Below are 25,527 nucleotides of genomic sequence, written 5' to 3'. Positions count from 1 at the left end.
CTGGGCCAGGTTTGGACTCAGCTCTACTCCTTCCTTGCTACTGCATTCCCCTCCAATTAAGCAACAGCATCCCCAGCACTGGGTTGCATTAAATAATTAAATCGTGCTGGTGATTTATCCGCCGGCACCAGCAGCTCATTATGAGCAGCCACCGTATTTCAAACCCCTCTCAGCAAGCACTCAGTGCTGCACGGATAAATGGCTGGCAAGGACTGGCTCCTTCCCCCTCCCCAGATCTGCCCGCAGGCCTTGGGGAGCACGAGAGTCAAACCTCCCCTTCCCCACTCACTTGCTTTAAAGGGATTAAAAAGCCTAGCCCCACTGAACACGGGAGAGCAGGACCCAGCTGCTGGCTCAGCCATGCCAGTAAATAATTAAAGAGATGCGGCTCGTTTTGGGCTCAAGGCCCTTTGAAAAGGGGGTTACTAGGAAGCAGCTTCCCATTGTCCAGCAGAGGAAACTTGTGCATCCAGGGCTGACCCCAGTGGGGGAGAAGGAGGGGAAGAGCAGAGCTTACGGGAACACAACCATCAGCACCACTGCAGCCTTGTTTTGCTTGGCTGGGTTTTTCAGCTCTATTTTTGCTTTACCTTTCCAGTGATCAAAGCAAGGGCAGCCTCCCCCCTGCTCTCCTTGCTCTTCTCATTGTGCTGATTTTGCATCCCCTTGACCCTGAGTCTGCCATCGGTCCCAAAGGCAAACCACAGAGCCTCCTGCAGAGCAGAGACCTGTCAGCATCTCTCAAGAGCAGGGGCCAGGCAGACGGAGGTGCTGAGAAGGCATCACAGCAGCAGAGCTGCCCGCGGGGACCAAAGCCTGTCCCTGTGGGCTCCTTAGGCCTTGTCAGAGGGGGGACCTGCTAAAAACGGGGCATTTGCTTCTTCCCACACTTCCCTCCCAGAACCAGAGCAAGTCACAAGGCCAGCCAATTTCCCCCACTGCAGCAAACTGTTTGAAGGGAAGGTCTGCTCCTTGCATGGCCAAAATTAACCTCCTCCTTGCTGCACTGCTCCTCTGATCAAAGTCACAGCTTTGAAAAACTGCTCCAGGCTGCACCCCCAGCAGTTGCTGCATGGATCCCCACGTGAAAAGCACTCCCTCCAGGAGGAGAAGGCAGGTCACAGCCTATCAGTCATACAACATAGTGCCAGACATAGTGTCTACGCCAGAGTCCTAAACAACAGCTCAGCTATCACTACATGTCAGATGCCTCCAGCAAAACCCCAGACAGCTCCATGCAATTTTTCAGTAAGAGCAGAGCAAGCTCAGCAAGTCTCAGAAGGGGTTCAGCCCCCAAAGGATCCAGCTCTCGCTCCGGCAGACAGTTTGGTATTGACACATGCTACTCTGGAAACCATTAAGCTGTCTCTTTCAAAGCAGAGTAGACCATACTTTCTTTTTTTTCCCCACAGCAAAGCAATACCAGTAAGTTGCAGAGAGGATATGTATTCAGCAGAAAGGATTCCAGGAGGTCATTTGCCAAAGGAAGGCGTCCCCAGCATTTGATCAGGGAAGAAGATGGGACGGCACAAAAGCATATCAGCAGCAGGTACGGCAAAAGAGAAGAAAGCAGAGCAGAGATGCAAGCAGAGGCCACAAGGGGCTGAGCCTTTAAAAGCACAGATAAGCAGTTTGATCTACAAATGAACCCGCGTGAACAGGCAACCTCATCAACAAGGCAACCCTGGGGATGCTCCACCTGTGCCTCAAGTCACAGGCTTCTGCTCTCCTCAGCGCAAGGGGAATGAGGCAAGTTCCCGGCCACTTCCCAAGCAGTCAGGATCGTGTCTCTTGTTTGTCACCTGGACTGGGACCATGGATGGAAAATATTCCCTCCAAGAGGGATCTGCTGCACAGACGCAGCCCTGATACAGCTTTTCCTAGATAGCCGACAGCTCAAAGGGGGTGGCAGAAGAGGGTTCCCCCCCCACCTTTGTTTTGCTCATTTTTAATGCTTTGTTTTCCTAGAACTGCTCTGTGAATGGTTGGGAATGAGCGAGATCATGACAGAGACAAAACTCAAAAGTGAAATGCAAACAGCGGAAAGCAAGAGCAGCATTTGACAGCAGTTTCTACTGAATTGAAGGAACAAAAGGTGGACACAAAGCCTGTTAGGGAGGGACTCATTATCCCTGATGCCCCCATGAACTACAAGCAAGTTTCTCATTCACACACTGGCTCCTAGAAGGGAAGGCTGGCCTTAACATGCCTGCTTCAAACATAAATGACTAGGTTAAAGATCATTGTAGACTGCCTTCCCATCCCAGAATGAAGCTGTAAACACACAGCCTGCTTCCCATTCTGCCTAGATCTTTTTAGGCTATTCCCAGCTTTCTTGGATAGCCGCGATAAGTTTGAACAGTAAAAACGTAGCCAAGAATCTCCCCATTGCAATGCACAACAAGGGAGGGGGATCCAGCATGCAACACAGAAGCTAAGCTGGTGGCCAACATAAGCTCTGCAGATCATGGCAGCACCGGAGAGACCTCAGGCCAACACTGAGCATGGCTGAGGCCAGGCAGTAACACCAGTGAGGATGCCTGCCCTTCCCCTCTGGCTCCAAACAATCTCACCATGCCCTGATAAAGTGAATAGGCATTAAAACTGGCCACAGCAGCAGACAGAACCGGGTGACAGTCACATTAATGCAAGGGGAAAAATAGATCCTTTCTGCTTAACACCTCAGAAGGGGTGATCCTGCCCCGCAGGCTAAACCTACCTCCCCAGCCCTCCTGCATGCTCCGTAGCCCTCAGCACAACCCTTGGTGAGGCAGGTTCACTTACTGACATGCCTTGAGCTCACATGCTGTCAAACCAGACCTCACACAGCTCAGCTACAGTGTGGACCGAGGAGATCGGTGCTGTTAACACAGTCTGAGCAACAAGGAAGCCTAGGAACAGGGAGACAAGTGACTTGCCCAAGGTCCTACAGAAAAGCCAGTGGGAGAACAGGAATGGTACAGACATCTCAGCCTTTTGCCTGCAACCAGGAGGGAACATCACATCTTCAAAACATCACTGGTTGAAGCCAGACTGTGAAAACAGGGTCAAAACGTCCTTTCTGCATCCTCCTTGTCACTACCAGCTTCTCTCTACTTGTAACTTGCTTGATTTCCCATCCAGCAAGCACACACAGAGCCTCTGCATCCTGGGCTGAGGATTGCAGGCTGACATTTGCATCCCCAAGCATAACCCAACCACATTTATTCTCCCTGGCTCACAGATAAGCTGCCAACTCGTTCCTCGCCTAGGAAATATTCACTGTAGAGCCAAAAAAAAAAAAAAAAAAAAAAAAACCAACCACCAAAAGAAAGAAAAGAAAAAGGCAGAAAAGGAGAAACAAGGGGATCCAAACTCTTCTCCTACCTCTGAAACTTTGTATTCACAGGTCAGCTTCTTGCCCCTGACACCTTCATTCAGAGTGAGGATGAAGCCCATGTAATCTGCATATGCCTGCAAACACACCCGAGAGAGTAGGGCGTTAGTGAATACCCACGGTCTGTTTGAACAAGCAACATGGCATGGGAGCACTCGTGGACACCAAGGGAACCTTTCCCAACACATAGCGCTGCTTTCTTGGAGACACCCAGGGTGCAGGGCTTGCTGTGAGGTTACTGCTATTTTTGGCAGACCTCAGAGGCAGATGGCGATTGCACCAAGAACTCTGCATCACTGTAAAAATTACAGAGAAGAGAATCCTAAAAAACCTCGCACTCTGCCCGAAATCCTTCCCTCAGCTCCCTGCCTCCTATCAGGTCAAATTCAAACTCCTCAGCTCTGCAGAGTCTCAGCTGTGCCTAGACACCCTGCTCTGCACTGTTTTTCCCAGACCTGCGCTGTTATCTCCCCTTTCCTCCTTCTACTCTTCTCCCATGCTCATGCATGATGGAGAAGTGGGAGACAGCCCAGGATCCTCACTGCTCTTCTCTTTAAACTTGCGGCTTTTGAAGCATCATATCCAGTGCAGCTCCACAGGTCTAAGTCTTTGAAAACACCGGACTAGCACACTGCCACCTCTCTCTCTCTTTGGGCCCCTCTTGCACAGAAATCCTGACCAGGAGCAAGTCCTTAAATGCAGGAGACTTAACAAAGGAAGCTGCACTCAGAGGTTTGCTTGAGACCTGACTATAACTTAAGCTTCTCTTAAGACATCACAGATGAGTCATCAAGCAAGAACTTACTCCTAAGAGGTGGGACAAGTCTGGGCTAACACACCAATCCCTCAAAGGGAGAGAGGGGAGAATCTGCCTGTTCCACCAGCTCCACACATATTGTAAACAAAAATTATCCAGCAAATTGAAGGCCTTGGCTCCAGAGCTCTTTCCAGTCCAGCAAGGTGGGAAGGCCCCAGGAACCAACCCACCCTGGTGCTATTAGAGGGCCAGGCAGCAGGACCATGTTCCAAACAGCACTGGGTATATCCAGTTTTGATATAATGTACAGGCTAGGTAGGATGAAATAGTTACCAACTTCTCATCTAGCTTGTCGGGAGGGAGCAGTAATAATTTTTAAGCATCTCTGGTCTCCTTCAACCTCTGGGCTCTTCCTGGCTCACTCCTTTGTTGGAGCATTTGGCTGCTAGACCCCACATCTCATTGCCAAGTAATTTTCCTACAAACAGGCAGTGACTCTTCTGCTTTAAAACACAAATCAATTAATTTTCCATTACTTGCCCAAACCTGCTTTACCTTGTGGCTGTTCCCAGACCAGACCTGGCTGCCACTGAAACAGCATAAGCACTTACCAGTTTTCCCTGACCCCCGAGCCATACCTGAGAGCGCTTCCACTTGGCCATGTCAGAAACCATGTTTATCTCCTTTTTAGGGATCATGAAGCTCTGCTGGAGGGGAGGAGCCACCTCCTCAGAGGTGCCTGGGAGATGCAAAAAAGTGGTAAAATAGAAGCAGTGAAGAAGAAGAAATCATCTACCTTCCTTTCTTAGAAATCAACATTCATTTCTCCAGAGACAGAAAGCAAACAAATCCATCCCAGCTTGCACTGTTATCTCACCAAGTCCTCCTCACCAAACAATATCCTCCCGATCCCCAGAAAATATACTCCTAAGGACACTGCAAGGCTTCAGAAAGTGGCATTACATTTGTTTTCACAACTTAAAACGCATTTTCCATCTGGACAGAGAGGCTGGTGCAGGAGATAACAAAGACAACATCCAGCTACTTTAATTATTTCTGTCTAGTGAAGACAAGCCTTAGGTCATGCTGAAGCACTGAGCTCTCCTAACAAACTAACTGTGCCTTGTTTTTAGGGTGTTACACCTGAACTGCATTCCTCTAAAAAGGACAACTCCTACAAAGACAAAGCTGGAGCAATTCAATAGATGGCAGTCCAGAGCCACAGCCCCTGGTCCAGGCAGCACAGGGGCTTGGAGGATACTGGGACACAGCCTCTTCCAGGTGGAAGCTATGAAGATCATTTAATTTTAAAGCTCTCTCAGAGCCCAGGATGTAATATTTAATGCAAATGCAAGTTGTTAACACATTAGAGGGGCTCTTTTCCCCAGCATCTGAACGAAGGACCCAATCCTGCTGTAAGGGTGACCCCCACCCCACACTCTCCAGAGTTCTGCTCTCAGCTGGCAGCCCCACAATAGGACACTGCAGAGCCAGAAACACTCCATGAGGTTAGAGGTAATTTGCGTTGTGCCCCTACAAGTGCAACTTTTAATAGCAAGAAGGTAGTGCAGCACACCACTGCTAATGTGAATTTACGAATTCTGTTAGAGTCACCCAGTTCATCTTTTTAATTCTAGAAAATCTGAAGGCATTTGTTCAGCACCAGCCATCCTGGCAACACTTCAGCGACTGCTCTCCACACTATAGCAAGCTCAGGCACTGGCTCCCTAACATACATCACCAAACTCCAACTCCTTAAAATATCATTAGCTGCATTTACATAGAAAATACTAGCCAGAAGTGTCAGCAGCCTTTTCTGCAACAGACCTGTGCTGTCTAGCAGGCAGATCAGGGAAAAAGAAATCCAAAGTCCCAGGAACCACGCAGAGTCTGCTGCAGACTTGTCACATAACCTTAGAAAGTCATTTAACTTCTCTGCCTTTCAAGTTCCACATCTACAGAACAAATGCAGTCTCATCAACTGCCTAGGGTGTTACAGCATTTGGTTCATTCCAACACGTAAGTTACAGTAAAACTTCCAGGTACAAGGGCGAGAGGAACTACACAAGAGGAATTTAAATGAAAGACACGTGTGCCTCTTCTGAAAATTCAGCACACAACTCACAATGACTAGCATCATAATGATGGAGCTCTTATTTTAAAAGAGCTTATAACATGAAAACAATGAAAAACTCCAGAGCAGTGGTGTAAAAAGGCAAACACTGACTTGTCCATTAATACCGGTGATACATAAAGACCAGATATGTGACCAGGGCACTGTCTGGCACTGGGGAATCCAGGTATTAGCCCAACCTGTCTCATAACAGAACTCATTTCATGTCTTTGTGTTTGCTTCTCAACCATCACTTCTTCTGACACACACTTTGTGCATTTCCTCTCGGGGACGAGACCATAGATACTCAAGGAAGGAAACACACTGAGGGCTGCAGGGGTTACAATATTACAAAACAAACACACACGCAAAAGTCCAAAACCAAGGATGCGATGGAGACAGGAGCATGAGGGGTTAGTTTTATGATGAAAAGCAACTTGGACAAAGGAGACACTTTTAGTCTTACTCTCGTGGTGTGGGGAGGGGGAATCAAACACAGCCATGAGACGGACCTTCTACACCGGCAAACATCACCCATCTCAGCAACGGGAAACGGAGTCCCAAAACACGGGCTACAGATGACAGGGAGCCCCAACTCCAGCTGCTCCAGCAGCCTAAATCCCGACCACCTTGCCCCTGGGATGCGCAGGACGGACACGCACACCCTCGTCAGCCCTCACAGGACAGAGGTCCCCCCCCGCCCCGTCCCCGATCCCTGCCGTGGGGTGCAGATCCCTCAGGGAGCACCAGCCCAGCCCTCTCCCTCTCGGGGGGATCGGGCCCTAACCGTACCGGCAGCTTACGGCCCAGCAGGCCTCAGCCCGGAGCGGGGCCGGGCGGCCGCCGGTGCCGGGTCTCCCCACCCCACCCCACCCGGCCGAGGGTCAGGGGGCTCCAGGGCCCCTTCGTAACCTCAGCAAAGCCTCTTCCCACCTCCCTCCACCACAGGCCCGGGCGCTCGCTGCCGCCACCGCGCCGCAGCCTGGGGCCCGGCGCCCCCGGGCCAAGGACCCCCGTGCAGCATGAGGCCCACCACACACCCACCCCGTACACCCTGGGCCCGGCATCCCGGCCCCGAAGAACACCCCTCAAGGGCCCCGAGCGCAGCCCCCAGCCCAGAAAGCCCCGGAGCTGCCCCCGCCGCCCCTCACCTGCCCGCCGTTCGCTCTCTGCCATCTTCCCGGAGCCCGGCCACCGCCGCTGCCACCCCTCACCTCTCACCTCCGGACAACGCCGAAGCCGCCGGCGGCCATCTTTGAGCAGGGCACGCCGCCCGGGCCTGTCGCTCCCGGAGCTGTCAGTAGGAGGCGTGGCCGCTCCCGGCCACCGTCGTGGCCTACGCCGCCATGTTTGTGCAGGGCACGGCCGCCTCTGCCCACACAGGACCGCGGGGCGGCCATATTTGTGCGGGGCGCCGCGGCGCCGCGAGGAGTGGGTGTGCGGGGAGGAGAGGGGAGAGGAGGCGCGCCTCGGCGAGCAGGAGGACTCTTCTCACCAAGTCCCGGAGAAAGCAGCTGATAGAGGAGCCGCATCCCCACTCCGACACCGGCAGCGGCGCTCCCTCCCCTCCCAGCGGGACCCTGCCCTTCCCCAAGATGGCGGCGCGGGCTTCGCCCCGCTCCAAGATGGCGGCGGGACGGCCCCGCCCCCTGGCGGCCGAGCGGGGCGGCGGCGGCGGCGGCCGGTGTCGCCGGTGTCCTTGCGGCGGGCGGCGGCCGGGGCCGCGGGCGGGCGCGGAGCCATGCTGGCCTTCGTGACGAGGGCTGTGGTAAGTGCCAGCCGCGCTCCGAGGGGACACCGGGTGGTGGGAGGGGGGGGGCTCCAGCCTGTCCGGGACGCGGCGGGGGGGGGGGGGGGGTGAGATGTCGGCCGGGCCGCGCCACCCGCGACAGCGGACCGGGAGGGAAGGGGCTGGCGGTGACCGGGTGGCCCCGGGGGCTTTCGCCGTGCCGGGCAGGCGGCACACGGCCCCCGGCCATCCCCGGGCCTCGATAAGGGGCAGGAACCGCCGGCGGTCAGCAGCGGCCGGGGCGGGGGCCTGCGCCACGGCCGTGCCGCCGGGGGAGGCCTCCGCCAGCCCCAGTCCGCCGGTTCGAGCTGCCGGGAGGAGTTTAGAAGGGGCGGGGGGGGGGGAGATGGCTCCGCAAAGCTCCAGCACGAAGGGCCACCCTGACCCGGTTCCGTGGCGTTGTTGCTGTCGGGGTCCGGCACCGCTCCCCAACCCCGGAGGAGAAGCACGGCTGCCTTCGTTAGGGCCATAAGGACGGTGATTAAGGCGCACTGCAGGCGTGCGTTTCTCTCGGACGAGGATCCCGGTTGTGAGGAGGGCTGGAAAGGGCTTCGGCACCGGTGGGGAGCCGTGAGAGCGCTGCTTATCCCGGGGTGACGGGGAGGGATGCTGCTGAAGTTCATCTTCCAAGCCGGCTTGGTTTCTTCACGTGCCTTGAGGGAGCACTGCGTGCTGGAACGTTCACCAGAGCTGTCAGAGATGGAGGGCTTGGGGCTGGACGACAGCAGGGAAGGTGGATGCTGGCCATGGCTGGTCAGGAGCGAGGGAAGCCCAAGAAGCAGCTGTCTGTAGCTGCAGGCTTTGCCTTTAAAATGTGCCTTTCACTGCGAGCAGGGGGAAGGCTACATACGCAGCAGAGCTGTCAGCCCCGCGCCTGGTCTTAGCAACTGTTTATTGCAAGATACTGACGGATCACGGAGAGGAGGAGGCAGAGCGGGATGACATGATGGATTCACTCCCGGAGACACTTTCTGAGAGGCCAGGCAGGGCTGGTTGTCTCTGAGCTTGAGGGGTTCTGCAGCTTCTAATTTAAAAATAAAAGAAAAAGACAAACCTCTGTCGGCTGATCCTAAATGTTGTGGCCGTGCGGGGAATCAGACACTGCTCTGAAATTCCTCCTGTGCCCAGCCCCAGGCTACAGGTAGATTTCCCACCAGCTTTGCAGGCTCTGGAAAAGGTCATCTGCTGTGTTGGAACGTGGCTCAGGAGCAATGCCAGCCCACAAGCTGGCCATGTCTGCATGCCCCGCTCTCCGTTGGTGTTCGTTTTCCCTGTTGCTTGTGGGGAAAGGTGGATTGTTTGCTCTACTTGCTGCCAGCTGCCGCCTCTGTTCAGCTGTGATCGCTATTCGTCCTCCCACCAAACACTTGAGTTTGACCTCAAACCAAACAAGCAGAGGACATAAAAGAGGAAAGATACAAATCCGCTCCACATTTTAACATGCAGTGTTTTCAATTAATTTGGTTTGGGATTTTCACTGTTACCCCAGGGAAAATCTGAAACCATTTGGAATCATCATACTTGATCTTAGCTATGTAGAAGACTATGCTTGTCTGCCCCTCAATCTATTAGACTGACATCAAGGAGGGGGTGATTTTCCTCGTGACTGCACAGTTCTGCTGTTGCCCTGCTTTGGAGATAACTTTTTTTTTTTTTTTAAGGGTTGACAACCCAGAACTCCCCAAAGTCTCAGCTTGCAATAATGACCGCACACATGTGGAGCATGAGGGCAGTTAGGATACTGTCTTTAGCCCCAAACTGAATTTTCTCCCATCTCCAATTAATCCTGCCATCACCTACAGTGATGCTGGGTCACTGTCCAGCTCCTACTGGAGAGCTGTCCTCATCTGACACCCTCTGGCCACCTTTGCCTGAGCAAAGGGACTAAATTCCCCATCACCCGCATAAGTCCTCCCTGCAGCTTGTCCCATCTGGTGACAGCCCACAGTGTCACCTGCTTCCAGGGTGTAAATTGGAGTCTCCCCTGCCTGATGTTCAGGCTTCTCTCACAATGGCCGCTGTAGTTTCATGGTCCAGGCAAAGGCTGAGAGAACGACGTCCCCAGCACCTTCACTTCTGCCATGGCTGGAGGCCCAGAGCTATTGATCGGAGAGAGACTCTGCCCACACAGTATTGATCAGCAAGCACCGACTGGGCAATGCTGGGCTGACGGTCCGTGGCCACGGGGGGAATTCCCAGAAAGACACCTTCATGGCAGTTGATGCAACCTGTTGGTCTGATTACCCCATCCTCTCCCAGGCCTGTGTCTGGCCTTGAGCCCTCCGATCAGAGCAGTCATGTGGCAGTTCGCTAATGAGGTGACGCCCTGCACGGGCAGCACATTGTCAGGTGGAAGAGGAAACCGAGACAGGCCGAGGGAGAGGTTTACGATCTTTTCTGTCCTACCAGCCATGGATAGGAAGCAGAAGCAAGCAGAGAAGGTACAGTATGCCCACACTGCCATGATTAACACCCTTCATTTCTTCCCAGCCCCACTCTTCTTTCATGCTTCAGTAATTCCTCTTTCTCTTATTTTTAACATTCCTTTTCCAAACCTCGATCTCATAGTTCTTGCCAGGTCCTACAAAGAGCATAGGGCATTTTCTCTGGGGGCTCAGCACCACGCAGAGGCTTTGTCACCTTGCAGATTTAGTTCTTTCTTCTTCTCTGTGCTTAACTGCTGGGAGGAGGTGGCGGGACAGCTATTTTCTCATTGCCTTGGAAATAAAAGGGCATGTTCTCACTGGCTTTGCATCCTCAGTACGCTGACGATGCAAAGTCCGGCGTCCTGTAGGAGAGTGTCTGATTCAGTAGATCCAATAGAGGGGGAGGAGCAGAGGGAACTGAAAACCTTTAGAATACAATTTAAACATCTTCAAGCTGAAGGATGTCCAACCCTGTTCACCCAAGAGGATGTTGTTATTCTTTTGGGATAAAACTGGCAAGTTAATTTCCTGGTTATCAGTTGGGTTTGCTCTGTTTCATTTCTCTGCCCAGGGAAATGGTACAGTGCTTTCTAAGGCTTTCATTCCCACATGACCCCATCAGATCCCAGGAGCCTGTTGGCATCACCCACAATTTCCTGAACAGCTCTCCCTGTTCCCTCTCCAAAGACTCCTGTAATTTGGCCAGTCCCATACTGGTACAACTGGATAGAGGTTCTCTTAATATAGCTGGGTCCTCCAGTAACTGGGAGGTTCACCAGTGTAAAGGAGCATTGCTCCAAGGCCTAGACATCACAGCCAGTCCTTCCCTGACCATCGCTGGTGACATACGATCCCTGGCCAGTCAGAGAAGAGGCATTTTAATCCTGCCCCAAACTCACCTAAATTCTGCCTCCTCAAAGCCAAAAGGGCAGTCTGATTTAGCATAAGGGTTCTGCTTAACTTTCGAGCCTTATGCTGTTGTAAGAAGTCATGAAACAGTTTCTGACAGTACATAAGATGAATATTTCTTTCACAACTTACTTTCTTCCCACTTACCATGGGATGGAAGGGTTTGACTTTGTTGAACGCATGGAGACTCTTAGCTAGAAGGTGCCTAGAGAGTGAGATGTCATTATCCTGGCAGCATTTCCTCTGATGAGCTGAGAATCAGTATTTTGGGAGATCAAGTTTCTCAGCTTTTCTGGATATCCTACAACCATCTCTAGCATGCTATCAGTAGACCTGCGCCTTGCGTTTGCGCTTTGGGTGCTCTGCTCCCATGCTGAGACATCTGTGTGCCCTCAGAGAGGTTGGGATGGAGACTCCCAGATCCAGGTTATTTGCTACCTTGTGCACATCAGGGGGAAGTTTTGTCTCGACATTTGCTCTGTGCTTTGCAGGCCAGGCCCTACGGCCTGCTGAAGCCGACAGCTTTAGGCAAGATCCCAGGCAGATTCCAACTTCATCAGGAAGCATTGCCCCATCTCCCTGTGCCACCGCTCCAGCAAACACTGGACCGCTACCTGCTGGCTCTGCAGCCCATCATCAGCGAGGAGGAGCTGAACCACACGCAGGAGCTGGTGGCTGAGTTCCGCAAGCCAGGAGGCGTCGGGGAGAGGCTGCAGAAAGGCCTGGAGAGAAGAGCCAAGAAAACAGAGAACTGGGTAGGTTGGGACTCTGCCCCCAGGCTCTGGTTAGGGAGGGTGGAGGTCTGACGCACACCTCTCCAATGTCCTGGTTGCATCCACTGACACCTGTGTTTTTATGGCATCACCTTCATGACCAGTCTGCTGCTGACCTCCCTGAGCTGTGCAAGCTCCTCACCAGGACTTGGGTGAGCAGATTTATGGCAGAACAGGGAGTCGCTGACCCTGTCTGTGGCCGCTGAAGCCTCTAACCTGTTAGCATCACACAGCTGTCCCAAGAAGTTGAAGGAAACCCTCTGCTCAAGCCCTGCACCAAGAGCCCCCACTGCCTTGCTCAATTCCCCATCTACCATTCCATGTGCAAAGCATAAAACCCGAACAGTTTGTTTGCAAAGTGTGGGACAGAACTGGGGGCAGGATGCTGAGACCATTCAGCCGGGCTTGGGTCAAACAGCAGCAGATGCCATGCCTGTTGCCTTTCTCCGTCCCAGCTCTCAGACTGGTGGCTGAAGACAGCTTACCTGGAGTATCGCCTGCCAGTTGTGGTCCACTCCAGCCCAGGTGTGGTTTTACCTAAGCAGGATTTTCTGGATCGACAAGGTCAGCTCAGGTAAAGTCCTCTTCTACCTTCCCCTAGGTTTCAGGTGGGATGAGCTATCTCTGCTGTACAGGGAGGAGGGTGTGTAGGCCGATTGGGAGAGCAATTACCATGTGGTCCCCAAGTTTGATAGCTGTTTGTGCTGTGCAGATAAAGAAAGGCTGCCAGGCTGTTAGGAAACTCCTGGTTGCACCAGACTAAATATTTCATCAAGGGGGAAAACCAAGGAGTCCAGTGGTTCAGGTACTAAACAGGGACTAAAAACCTACGTTTCAGTCTTTGCTCTAGCACAGATCTTCATTGCAAAATAGCCAAATCACTGGCTGGAGACACTGTGAGGATATATCTGACACCCTAAAGACTAGGAAGCACTAAGATTGTGTGTGCAGTTGAAGGAGGCATAAAAAGTAGCCCAGGCATGTAAGGGAGACCAACCAGAACTGCCTCTGGAGTTTGCTAGTTTATAGGGATGGGGGAGCCTGCTGCAGGGACTGTCATTCAATCTGTTCCTGCAGGGGACTGGCCCCATCTGTATCATTTCACTTGTGATTTATGGTTTGGGAAACTTAACAGTGACCAGCCTCTGCACTCTGAGCTTTTCCTTGCAATCAAACCCTGCCATGTCCTCTCTTCCTTGTGGTCTCCCTTTAATTTTTAACCACCACTACCAGTGTGTTAAATCCACCTGCAAAGCTTTAGCATTGACCTTTATACAGAGTTACTAGTCATCACTGCTCTGGCAGATCAAAAGTACCACCAGGGGAGCAGTGAGGCTGAGAACAAATCCTCCCTTCCACTCCCTTGGGTACACCTAAGCAGAGGTGCAGAGGGTGAGCCTTATGGGGACAGTGCAAGACTAGACAAACATCTTTGAAACCTCTCTCTCTCATATTATTCACTCTTAAGTAATCCAAATAGAAGATAAGATCTGGAGCACTACCAGTGCCCCAACCAGTGGAATTGAGCAGCTGCATAAGAATCTGGGCTCCCATGTAAAATAGAATCTAAATGCATGTTTGTACAGTTTGTGGCTGCAGAAGGAAGTTTGACAGCATGGCTTGAGACTAAAGCTTCAGAAGCCAGGAGGCAAGTTTAGAAAGTGGAGTTCTCCATTCCTTAATCTGGCAACACTGCTGGCTGAAAACAAGTCAGCTAACCCCTCCCCCTCAAGCCCTAACTCTGCTCCCAGGCTGTTTGCTCTCTGAAAAGGAACATAGGCTCTGTCACCCTTGTTTCCCAGCTGTTTTACTTCCTCACATTTTGCAATAAGGCTGGGAAATTTTCACTGAAAACTACTTTGCAGGATGTCTTGTTTAACAGCCCTTAGGTTCTTGGAGTTATGTCCTTAGATCTTTACTAGGGATGGGTAGGCTGAGCAAATCTAGATGACACTGCCTGCAAATGCCAAATGCTTGCACCACTTTAAAGCCTTGGAAGCTCAGCTGACTGCAACCTCTTGTCACAGTGACCTCCTGCCCCCTTCCTCCCACGCATGGGTGGGAGCTCCCAGCTCAGAGCAGGCCAACCTCTCACTCCCAGCTAAGCAGTTTGATGTGGCTTGTCACAGCCTCCCTCCCTGCTGGGAGTTGGCATTGGCAGTGCTTATGTTGATCCTGGTAAACACACCACCTCAGTGTCAGCATGCAGCATGTCTGCATTTGTTTCAGATCCCTCAATGTCAGAGGAACGCTCTTAAGAGTTGCATTAGCAGCAGAACATTCATTGGGTAGGAACTAAGTCGGCAGTGGTGAGTCTTGGATGCAGGGAGATACAGCTGCGTCTTGGCTTGAAAGTCAGAGGTGGCCCCTGGCCAGGGAAGGGCAGAAATCCCCTTTTCTTGGTGCTGTTTTAATGCTAAGACAGAACTAGGATGTGATAAAATCTCAACATGTCAGTAACAAATGCTGCTGTTAGAGGGTCATTTATATATACATCTGGACTGAACCCTGCTTTCTTGAAAGTTGTCCAGAGTTCCTTAGTTATACAGTAAGACACATAAAAAAGCGCTACATGGTAGGACTATCCAGCAATCTGAAATCACAACCCCAGAGTGGCTGTATCAACTAACCAGAGATGGGCACAATAGGGACTTGGCAGAAAAAGGCTGTACTTTCTAAGGAGCAGAGAGAAGCTCTGCTAGCCCTCCTTAGCTAGCTCCTCAGCCCCAGATGTTCTGTGTTTGAATCTCAACTTGTTACATTTGATATTTTTCCAGGTTTGCTGCCAAGCTGATCGAGGGCATCCTGGATTTCAAGACCATGATTGACAAGTGAGTGAGTGACCCTCCTGACTTCTCATGTGTCCTTTACTGTCATAGCGAGGCTGAGCCTAGTCAGTAAATCTCCCTTCCAAATAGAAAGGCAAGAGAAGACAGCACATATCTGAAAAGAGATATTGTAATCAACATCACTGCTCACTGCCAAGGTCACCACCACTGGGAAAAAGCAAATTTACTTGTCTTTCTTCATGTTGTTTAACTTAATACTTTCATTGGCACGTGTATGTGCTTAGAGGGAGTGAGCCTGACTGACAGTCCTGTGGAGCTACATACTTTTGTTTGTGCACAGAACAAGTTACAGCTCAGGCAGCAGGAATTTGTTTCTCTCGTTTTGGGTTTCTGGTGTTTCTCATCTCCCAGCTAGACGGGATGAGCTCTGGAGAAATTTGCTCCTCCCTACTCTTTTTCTTCTGATCACCAACAAACCTCTGCTGACCATGCCTTATTTATATTCCAAAAACATGTTTACCAACACATTACCAACATCACACCTTTACATCCGAATTCAGACAAGGCTCAGGGCCAGCTGTGAGAAGGGTAGTTGGAATATGACTGCTCAAGTGATTGATTGAGTCCCAGTCTATCTAGTTCGTGAGTCATAGATAGCACATCAGACACTCACCACTCAAAATTATAGCTGAAAACCTCTTTCTGCCATTTCACAGGAAACAATACATCTCCCAGTATATTGTGCCCTGGATTCTTCTCTGCAGACAGCATGGTGTATGCTAAGCTATGTAGTAGGTCCAGAGATTTATTTTTCTGGTGTTACAGAGAGGATAGTGGCTTTCCCCTTCCCAAATGAAAGGCCAGCAAACAGACATTTTTTTTGTAGCTCCTACTAAGAAAGCTGGTAGGAATGGGTAAGGGCAGCCCCTTTTTTTATACCATCAGCACCAACATGTTTAGGTATTGCTGGAGTGAGTGACAGCAGCTGCATGGCTGAGCCTATGCCTGTCTTGTGTGGGGAGTGCAGGCCTTCTCACTGATCTGTTTCCTCTCCCCCTTCCTCCTTACCTTGCTGTCTCTCTAGTGAGACCCTTCCAGTGGAGTACCTGGGTGGGAAGCCCCTCTGCATGAACCAGTACTACCAGATCCTCTCATCCTGCCGCATTCCTGGGCCCAAGCGGGACTCCATTGTCAACTATGCCAAAGGCAAAAAGCAGTCCAGACACATCACAGTGGTTCACAACTTCCAGGTATGGCAGCTGCTGAGCTTTCAAGGTTTGTTTAGATGCAGGTGTCCCTTTCAGCTAGCTGTAATCCAGAAGAAAGGGAACAACAGAAAGTCTCTGCCTGCAAGGTTTGCCTCACCAGGGATTCATTCCTGCTCCCCTTATCCCCTTTGGCTTTAGCTGGCCAGTAGCTGGGATTGCTGTGTGCGAGCAACAGACTATGAGGCAAAAAAATGCTCTGTTCCTGTTTCTTGTCCCTGCAATTCCTCTCAAAGCTCAGAGATCATGTCTGGAATTGGAAATTGCAAGTGGAAATTGCAGAACAAACCCTACCACCACAGCTGAGTCTCAGAAATAGGAATTCCTCATGTGTTTTGGCCCTTATTACTGTGGCTTCTGAGCTTCTTAAAACCTGGACTGTATTTATGCCCTGCAAGGGAAGTTGGACTTGGGTCTCTCAATTCTGAGCATCCTTTGAAGGTCTGTTTACAGGCTGAGTTCTTAGGTCAGGTCTTACCTTCTCAAAGTGGCTGTTCCCTGTTTCTGAGGCTGGACAATAAAGATCTTCTCTCACGTTCTGTCTCTGTCCTTGTCCACTCTTCTCACCTTCAGTTCTTTGAGCTGGATGTTTACAACAGTGATGGAAGTCCCCTTACCACTGATCAGCTCTTCATTCAGCTGGAGAAGATATGGAACACCTCCCTCCAAACAAACAAAGAACCTATTGGGATCCTCACCACCAACCACCGAAACAGCTGGGCAAAAGCCTACAATAACCTTCTGAAAGGTCTGTAGAGCCCCTAACATGCAAGTGCTAACAACCACGAATGCTTGAACTACCAAACTCACTGCTGTGCTCTGCTCAGTTCTTTCCTTTGGAAGCTTGTTCTGGACAGAGAACATGAGCTTTCCACCTCAAAGAAGCAACCTGATTTCATTGCAAAGTATTGTTATTTTTGGTTTGGAAGGTACACAGGTGAAGTCCAAAGCTTGGTTTGTTAGACCTGAAATCCTAGAGTTTGTTGCCTTGCAAATGGGTGGGATGTAAGAAACATGAAAAAAGGAGGGTGAATGCAGCATGCTCACACCTTTAACAAACCACTTGGCTACAATTTTAATAACTGCATACAGCCCTAAATGACCAGTACTGCATTGAGGTACAGTGGGAATCCATCAGCGGGTCCTTCAAACCTGCTCTTTCAAATTTCAGTCTCCCTCCAATTAAAATGCAAGTTTTTCAACTCCCCTTCCTTATTTGCTGTTCATTTCTCTCCCAGATAAGACCAATAAGGAATCTGTGCGTACAATTGAGAAGAGCATTTGCACTGTCTGCCTTGATGCGCCTATGCCACGGGTGTCTGAGGACATCTACAAGAGCCGTGTGGCTGCTCAGATGCTGCATGGTGGAGGCAGTCGCTGGAACAGTGGGAACCGATGGTTCGACAAAACGCTTCAAGTAAGTGCTGATGTTCTAAAGATCCTGAAGACATGGCTCTGGAGGAGATGCTTTTTCCTGAGACTACAAAGGTCCAAGAAATCCCAGAAACCTGTTGCAGGAAAGTTTTCCTCGTATCAAGAGAGTGGAGAAATAGGGGAGACAAGGCGTGGTGGCTGACAGTATGAGATCCTGTGGTTTCCCTTGCAGTCACCACAAGCACTCATTCCTGCCTCAGGGACTTTTGTTTCTTTTACTGCATCTGCCCACGCTTATTCAGTGTAGTGGTTCTTTGTGTTCCTTGTAAATCAATTTTCTGCCTGCGGTGAACAATGCCGCCTCTGCTTGGAGGCAGCCCAAACGTAGGGAGGTCTGTTCCTTGTATCTCCTCTAGGCTTGTCACTTTTCCTGTTTCTGCCAGAAGCTGCCCAATGGCTTTTTGTTTTGTTTTGTTTTTTCAAACATAAGCTGCCATCCCATGGCATCCGTCTGATCTCTTCTCCATTCAGTCTTGTCAAGAGCCTTCAACAGCAGCTGCTATTCGAGCTTCTCCTTCATTAGTTGGTATATTCTGGCCTGTGGATAGTAGCAGTAGTGCTTTAAAAGATTCTTCTCGTATCTGCTGAACTCTTCATAATGTTTTCAGCTATTTTGTTCCTATTTGGAACTCTTCATTGATTGGATAATGCTTAGATGTTCCAGCTAATTGAAAAGTAAGGGTAAGCCAGCACATGATATTATTCCTGTATTATGTGTGCATCTAAGTAAATCAAAACCATTGAACCACTCTGTATTTCCAGGACACTGACCACACCAATATGTCTATCAGGCACAGCACACTCTTATCCAGTTAATTTTGCAAAACTAACAGTGCTGTCAGATCTTCTAAGCCTGCTGAAAGGCTTCCACTGTTGTTCTGCTAAATGAGACCTTTGTGGTACCTTTCCAGTGTGCAAGGATAGGATCACTGTCCATTCTGATACAGAGCAGTGAGATACTAACATCTCTCTGACTAGCTCCTGCTTCACACACTGGATGTCTGTCTTCAACACTGTCCTCTCATGCTTCTCTCATAGTTCATCATTGCTGAAGATGGCTCCTGTGGTCTTGTATACGAGCATGCTCCCTCAGAAGGCCCACCCATTGTTGCTCTTCTGGATCACATCGTGGAGTACACGTGAGTCCTGCCTCCTCTAATTTTTCTTAGCATTTGAGATAGGTTTTAAACCACCTGCTCCCCAAGAACATGCCTCTTCACAGCTCATCCCCTAGGAACTTGTTCTGGAGGAAGGGTAGTGGTATGCTAATTAGGTATTGCAGTTCTTGTATTCGTGATGAGAATTAAGTGGTTGAGCTACTCTGGTAAGTTTTGCTGCTGCTTCCATTCTTAGGGAATTGCACTGTTCAAACAGGACTTTTGCCTGGGAGAGGTGTTTCTTTTGGGCAGAAGGCACGGAAGACATTCATACAGCGTTTTTTGAAGGGTAACGGCACTGTGAAGAATTTTTCAGCCTCTGACTAGTGTCACAAGGTGTTAGGGAAGATCTCCTGTGCATTTCTACTCAGGTTCTGGTGTGCTTAGCTGAGCCTCATGTTCAAGGTCAGGTTAAGCATAATCATTTCTCTATGCAGGAAGAAACCTGAGGTGGTAAGATCACCCATGATTCCTTTGCCAATGCCCAAAAAGCTGCGGTTTAACATCACCCCAGAAATCAAGAATGACATAGAGAAGGCAAAGCAGAACCTCAACATGTAAGTACAAAGCAGTGGAGAGGTCTGGTGAGTGACTGAGGGACTAATTCACGTCCCCCTTTGGAACATGACAGTGGTTTAAATGAGGCTTCCCCCACTGCAGCCAGGGAGTTTTCCCAGTGACTTCTTGGGTCAACAGCATTGAACCTAGCTGAAAAGCATACTAAAGCCACCTGCCAGGAATAAAGTCAAAGGTGCTGGAAAGGGGTAATTACTGATTCATCCCATTTACTGAGAAAGAGCAAGGCTTTAGTGGATCTAACTAGGGATACTGGAGCATAAACACATATACACACACAAGCCCATCTAACCTGGTGAAGATTTTCAGCAGTGGCCAGAAAAAGCTCATCTCTGTGGTGCTGCCCAAACAAATCTGTGTGTAACGGAGCTGTCTGTCCCTGCGTAGGTCAGATCCAGATAGCCTGTTCTCTCTGAGCCTTGTGAAAGCAAATCCATACCTTTATGTTACAAGAACAAGCAACAGACAAAGGAACACTTCCTCTTTCTTTCTTTGCAGAATGGTCGAAGACCTGGATGTCAAAGTCATGGTCTTTCATCAATTTGGGAAAACCTTCCCCAAGTCAGAGAAGATAAGTCCCGATGCCTTTATCCAGCTAGCCTTGCAGCTAGCATATTACAGGTAAGACCACCAATAGGTAGCTTCTCAACCTGTTCACCATCAGACTCAAATATGTAAGCTTGATAAAGGTGGCAGAGACAAGTCTCTCACAGGCTGCTATGGCCTGCTTTCTAAGTCCCACATTTTCCCCATGCACTGGGACTGAACAGCAGACTTTACTTGTGGCAGCTGCCAAGCAACAGGTGAGATTTACCCTTCTGTATGTGTACAGTCCTAGTAAGGAAGCATCAGAGGTCAGCTGTCAGTGGGACTCACTCCCATAAAGTCTTCCCCTTCCCTGCAGTTCTGCTTCACAAGAGGCCATTTCTCCCAGGGCAAACTCACTTCTGTGACTTTCTTCTCCATCTTCCAGGATGTATGGCCATGTTTGTGCCACATATGAGAGTGCATCGCTAAGGATGTTCCGCCTGGGCCGCACAGACACCATCCGCTCCACTTCTGTAGAATCTCTTAAGTTTGTGCAATCAATGGACAGCCCTGAAAAATCGGTGAGGATCCTAAAGAAGTGGAGTAAAAGGACTCCACTCCAGAAAAAGAGGAAAGCTGCTTATTTGGCTAACCCTGTGTCACCTGCTTTCAGCTAAGCACAACTGCACCTGATATGAAGTTGAGCTAAAACATTGCTTGGAGTGTATAGTCACACACCTTGGGTTTAATTTGGCTTTACTTTCACATGTATTGAAAGCCTGGGAAACAACACATGGACATTTCTAATCCCACCAAAAAGAAGTATGTCCCTTCTAGAAGTCTGTTTAGCTACTCAAACTAAGTTTTGCTATTGATGGATGGAGAACTCCATTCAGAATGAAGTAACACAACCAACAAAATTATTTAAAAATTAAATCTAGTAAACCTAAAAATTAGTCTAGGATAGACACACAAGGCAGAAATGCCCTCCATCCTAGAGGAACAGCCAAAATGAGGTTTTCCATTCTGCAGAAAAACTTACAGACAGATCTGTGTGTTCTCAGGACCAGGAGAAAGCAGACTTGCTGAGGAGAGCTACCCAGGCCCACAGGCAATACACTGATATGGTGAGTGCCCTCTATGCAGCCAGACTTGGGGTTTTACCTAGCAAATAAGGATTCTGGTGAAAGTCAAGACCTGAAGAGTTTTCTCTGCTGACATAGCAATGTGGCTGTTAGTGCTGTTGCATAGGTCTAACTGATCTGACAATGCTCTAGGCCACAGACTGAATCCTTTCTCTCTAGCTAGTGGTTTAAGTGTCCCTTGTGACTGACCGAAAGGAGGGAATCAAATATGAAAATAGCTTCAGTTCTCACTGTCATTGTTGCCGTTAAATGCCAAAGTTGCATGAGGACCCCTTAAACTACAGGGAGCCCATAGGCAGGAACTGGTAAGGTTGGTTCCACTGGTGTGTTTAATTTCACAGTCCTTACAAGCAAGACTGACTATTGGTCCTAAAGGCAAAATCTAGTTTCCTTCTAACTTTAAACATTTAAAGATTTTTAGAAGTGTTCTTTTCTCTAACCCAAAGAAATTGATAGTTTTGCTCGCTTGCCTGCTAGACAGGCTTTCATCTAGTCTTCCTTCCTTACAGGCAATAAGGGGCAATGCAATAGACCGCCACCTCTTAGGCTTGAAGCTTCAAGCTATTGAGGATCTAGTGAGCATGCCTGAACTGTTCATGGACACAGCATATGCTGTTGCAATGCACTTCAATCTCTCAACCAGCCAGGTAGGACTCATCCGAGCAAAGACAGAAGTGCTTTCTTGGTTTCTTTTCATTGCCCTTCTTCTCCACATTTCTCCTTCGTTCCCTTATGTTAGAAACTAATCTTCATTTGGGGACAAAAATTTTTAAGGCTGCTACCAATTCCATAAAGCTGCAGATCTGATCTTATAGCTGCTACAGTCCCTCTCAACCCTGTAAAAAAAAAAAAAAAAAAAACAAACCCTAGCATAACCAAAGCCAAGATCACCAAAAGTGTTTGGTGTCTAAATGCAAGCGAGATCGATTGAAGTTAACTGCCAGAATAGCTTTATGTCCATCTGCTGTGCTGTGATTTTTACCAATAGAGTTCTGTTAGTGACCATTACAAGCTTATCTTGGGGACAAGTACTCCTTTGCAAATGAATAGGAAAACACTTTGCTACTAAATAGTAGAACAAAAAGGCCCTCTTCTAGAGCATTTTAATGAGATGGCAGTTTCTTCTACTGTTGACAGAGCTGTTAGCATTTGATGGCGACATTTCTCTCTGGTTAGAAGTTTTTAATCGCATTGTCTCCACAGGTCCCAGCAAAGACAGACTGTGTGATGTGCTTTGGTCCCGTGGTTCCAGATGGCTATGGAATCTGTTACAACCCTATGGATGAACACATCAACTTTGCTATTTCAGCATTCAACAGCTGTGCTGACACAAATGCAGCCCGCATGGCACATTATCTTGAGAAAGCACTGCTAGACATGAGGATCTTGCTCCAGTCCACTCCCAAATCCAAACTATAAGAGGCAAACATGATGCAAAACCCCCAACTAAAGGGGCTATCCCTCATGCACTGAAGTTCCCAGTTCCTCAGAAAATGATTGAGGGAACAGCTTGCCCTGGAACCTAGGAGGGCATCTACCATTTGTTTTCAGCAAGAGGTTACAGAATAGTCATCTGCAGATATTGGACTCTGTGGTGAGAGGAAACATTGTCTTAAGCTGAAGTAGAACTGACTGGTCCTCTCCCATCAATGCAAAGTACACCTTCCTGTCCTCAAAGAGGACTGAAATATGATTTTTATGGAACTTACTGTAAAGGAATACAGAAAGCACAGTCCTTATCAGTATCTAAATCTATTTGGTGAGGAAGGTAGCTCTCCTCCAGGAAAAGCAGGGAATGTTTATTATAATGATGGAACTACTATAAGACCAAGTCTTTTTGCTGGTTTCATCTTCTGAAGAGCACAGCATCTTTCAGAATTGACAGAATATTTTTCTGCTGCTCCAGCAAAACTTCACCGCTGAAATTTGGCAAGGGGAGAAAGAAGTTCTGAAGTCAGAGCAGATCCAGTCATGTTCGAGTGCACTGCACTACTTATCCCAGGCACTCCAACTACTACCTGCTTTACAGGCCTAGGAATGTTCCCCTCGTTTTAGGATGCTGGGTTCTCCTTTCTGTTGCACTGACCCTATTAACAACAGAATATCTTTTGCTACAAAGTAAGGTGGTTTTTTTGTTGTTGTTGTTTTGGGCTTTGTTAAGCTTGCTGTTGTGGTCCTAGCCATTGATCTTCAGGCTCAGCATAAAGCTTTTTCCCCCCACAAAGTTTCTACAAAACTTCTCTCACACAGGTTTTGCTAGCTTTGGCTTTATGTACGTTAACATTTGTGGAGATGAGAAGGGACTGCCTATGCATTTAGCAGAACACTTGCTTCATTGTACCTTTCTTTGGAATTGAGGAAAAGAAAAAGATGCTGACCTCCTGTTTACTAGCCAGAAGGCCACATGCCTAGTCTCCTTCACGGCACACATGTGAACCCAATGTGGTTTTATACCTTACCTTCAGAAACAACATATTTGTGCATAATGTGTTATGCCTAAGTTGTGGACAAATAAGAATGTTTCTGATCAGGAACTCCAGAACATACTTCCATTTCTGGCCCACAGAGTTAAAAATCTGTTAGAGCCAAAGGAAAAGCAGCTGCAGAATCACCCTTCTTTCACATCACTCTGCTTTAACAAGGCAGAAAATCTTGAAGAGCAGGAAGAAAGCTGAGAACATGTGGGCAGTGTAGATGTTTGTGCAATGTGGCAGCCATTGTTCCTGCAGTTAGCAGTACAGCACCTTTTCTGCCACTCTTGGGAGTTTTTTCTTCCTGCAGTGTTACTTAGATTTGTGCCAGCTCTATTCTGTGAAAGAATGATCTCATGATAGTGTTTTCATGTTCAGTTGACAAACTTGAGACAGTAAAAGATTATATATAAACATTAACATACAATTGTAGCATAGGAATTTTTGTAAGCACTACTTCCAATGAATCTGCCAGAATCCAAGCTCCTGACTCTACTTTTATTTAGTAAAACTGTATGGTAATGAAGAATTCTAGTGCTATTTCTGCAACAGGAATTTAATATTTGAATTATACACCATTCAAGATGTGGCTGCTGGGACACCACCATAAACAAGAAGCATTAGGAGTCTGATGGCCTGTTTTGTTACCAGGGAAATATTTGATCGTAATTGCTACTTTTCTGATCATAGAACAGCAAGGGACATGATCAAAGTGCCTTGGTGAACATATATGAAGAAGTTTGCACTAAACCTGTTTAAAGAAAAAAAAAATCATTCTAATTTGCTTCTTGAAAGACACAAGCCAACACTACTGCATTTTTTTCCTAAAAGGATGTTATTTCAAAGCTTCTTATACCTAAATAAACCTTAAAGGAAAATTTAACTGAAACTCACCTGCACAGCCAGTGATTGTATGAACTGCCACTTTCGCATCATCTACATGGATTTAGTTGATCTTTTAGAAGATTCCTGAATGGAGTGAGATAATCTAAAAAAAACCAATAGGAGCACTACAAACCTGCAAGCACACATCCCTGCTCTGTTGACTCCTCTGTATGAATTGGACTGAAAACTGCAAGAGGATGCTCAGTATTATCAAAGTGTAAGTGATTGTGTAAATACTACATAAAAGACCAAACCTTGCTGGAATAACATCTGGGTTCATGGAGCCTTTTACATTGAAAAAATATTCCTTTTGCCAAAGTAACCCTCCCCCCATACTGAATCAACCTCTGTTGCTAGGGGATGAGTTATTTTCTCCGTGTCTGCAATGCCTTCAACCACTGATGCTACAGTATTGCCACTTAAGTATTTGAGACTGGCCCTTTTCTACTGCTGTCTCATCAAAGGGGAAGGCTCTCAAAGGAAAGTGCCTATTAAAGATTAAGCAGAAGTATGCACTGCTGTGACTGTATCTCAGAAGATGGGATTGATCTATTCTGGATATCCCAGTAGCTTCAGCAGAACACAGCTGCAAGAAGCAGACTATCACACTGAAAGAGATACAAGATTCATAAACCACTTAATGCATCCTTAATGATACACAGAACTGAAATTCAGATGAATGAAGCTGATTTGAAGTGCTTGAAAGGACACTAAAATCATTACAAGGTTTCTCATTTAAAGAGTCTTTTCTTATTGTACAAGTTCTAAATGTGATGTCCTTCTGATTCATACCTTCTTGATTTTTTTGCTGTTGACTTACTGAATACTATTCTCCTCCCTGTTTCTGATTGTCTGATTGTTTGATCAAGAGATGTCCATTGTCTTAAAGGCACATTAAGTACAAGAAACTAAGTTCCAGAAAAAACACCAATTTGGAACAAATAATTTAAGAAATGCATAGACTGAAAATATTCAGATAACTCTTGGGGTATGAGTGCAATTTATGACACAGCCTGGTAGTGTTGCATGCTTTGCTGGTTAGCTGTGTTAAATGCTGTTTCGGTAGTGTAATCCATGTCATGCAAAGTTTTGAAATGTTCTTTGAATAAACTGAAACATAATAAACAGTAAGTG

At 48.3% G+C, this 25,527-nt stretch overlaps 2 protein-coding genes across 2 annotated transcripts in view; one reads left to right on the top strand and one right to left on the bottom strand.

Annotated features, from left to right (window-relative positions):
- Positions 1 to 7,540, bottom strand: part of PTPA (protein phosphatase 2 phosphatase activator) — a 30,400-nt gene extending 22,860 nt beyond the window's left edge. The window contains exons 1-3 of the mRNA XM_029999446.2: positions 7,398 to 7,540; positions 4,772 to 4,872; positions 3,367 to 3,453 (exon numbers count right to left, since the gene is read on the bottom strand). Coding sequence (XP_029855306.1) covers positions 3,367 to 3,453; positions 4,772 to 4,872; positions 7,398 to 7,422 — 213 coding nt within the window. The 5' untranslated portion in view covers positions 7,423 to 7,540. The remainder of the gene's footprint in view (positions 1 to 3,366; positions 3,454 to 4,771; positions 4,873 to 7,397) is intronic.
- A 286-nt stretch (positions 7,541 to 7,826) lies between these two features.
- CRAT (carnitine O-acetyltransferase) lies at positions 7,827 to 25,524 on the top strand. Its single transcript, XM_029999434.1, is given in 15 exon segments — positions 7,827 to 7,970; positions 7,973 to 8,014; positions 11,862 to 12,125; positions 12,599 to 12,717; positions 14,921 to 14,974; positions 16,017 to 16,182; positions 16,771 to 16,945; positions 17,436 to 17,614; positions 18,670 to 18,770; positions 19,226 to 19,345; positions 19,863 to 19,985; positions 20,338 to 20,473; positions 20,957 to 21,019; positions 21,547 to 21,684; positions 22,241 to 25,524. Coding segments are annotated over 15 exon segments (2,025 nt in total). The 5' UTR covers positions 7,827 to 7,841; the 3' UTR covers positions 22,457 to 25,524.
- The last annotated feature ends 3 nt before the right edge of the window (positions 25,525 to 25,527 follow it).

Source organism: Aquila chrysaetos, chromosome 24 (genome assembly GCF_900496995.4).
Source record: "Aquila chrysaetos chrysaetos chromosome 24, bAquChr1.4, whole genome shotgun sequence".
NCBI classification, from domain to species: Eukaryota; Metazoa; Chordata; class Aves; order Accipitriformes; family Accipitridae; genus Aquila; species Aquila chrysaetos.
The sequence above is the reverse complement of the archived record's forward strand: the minus strand, read 5'-3'. Positions and strand labels throughout refer to the sequence as shown.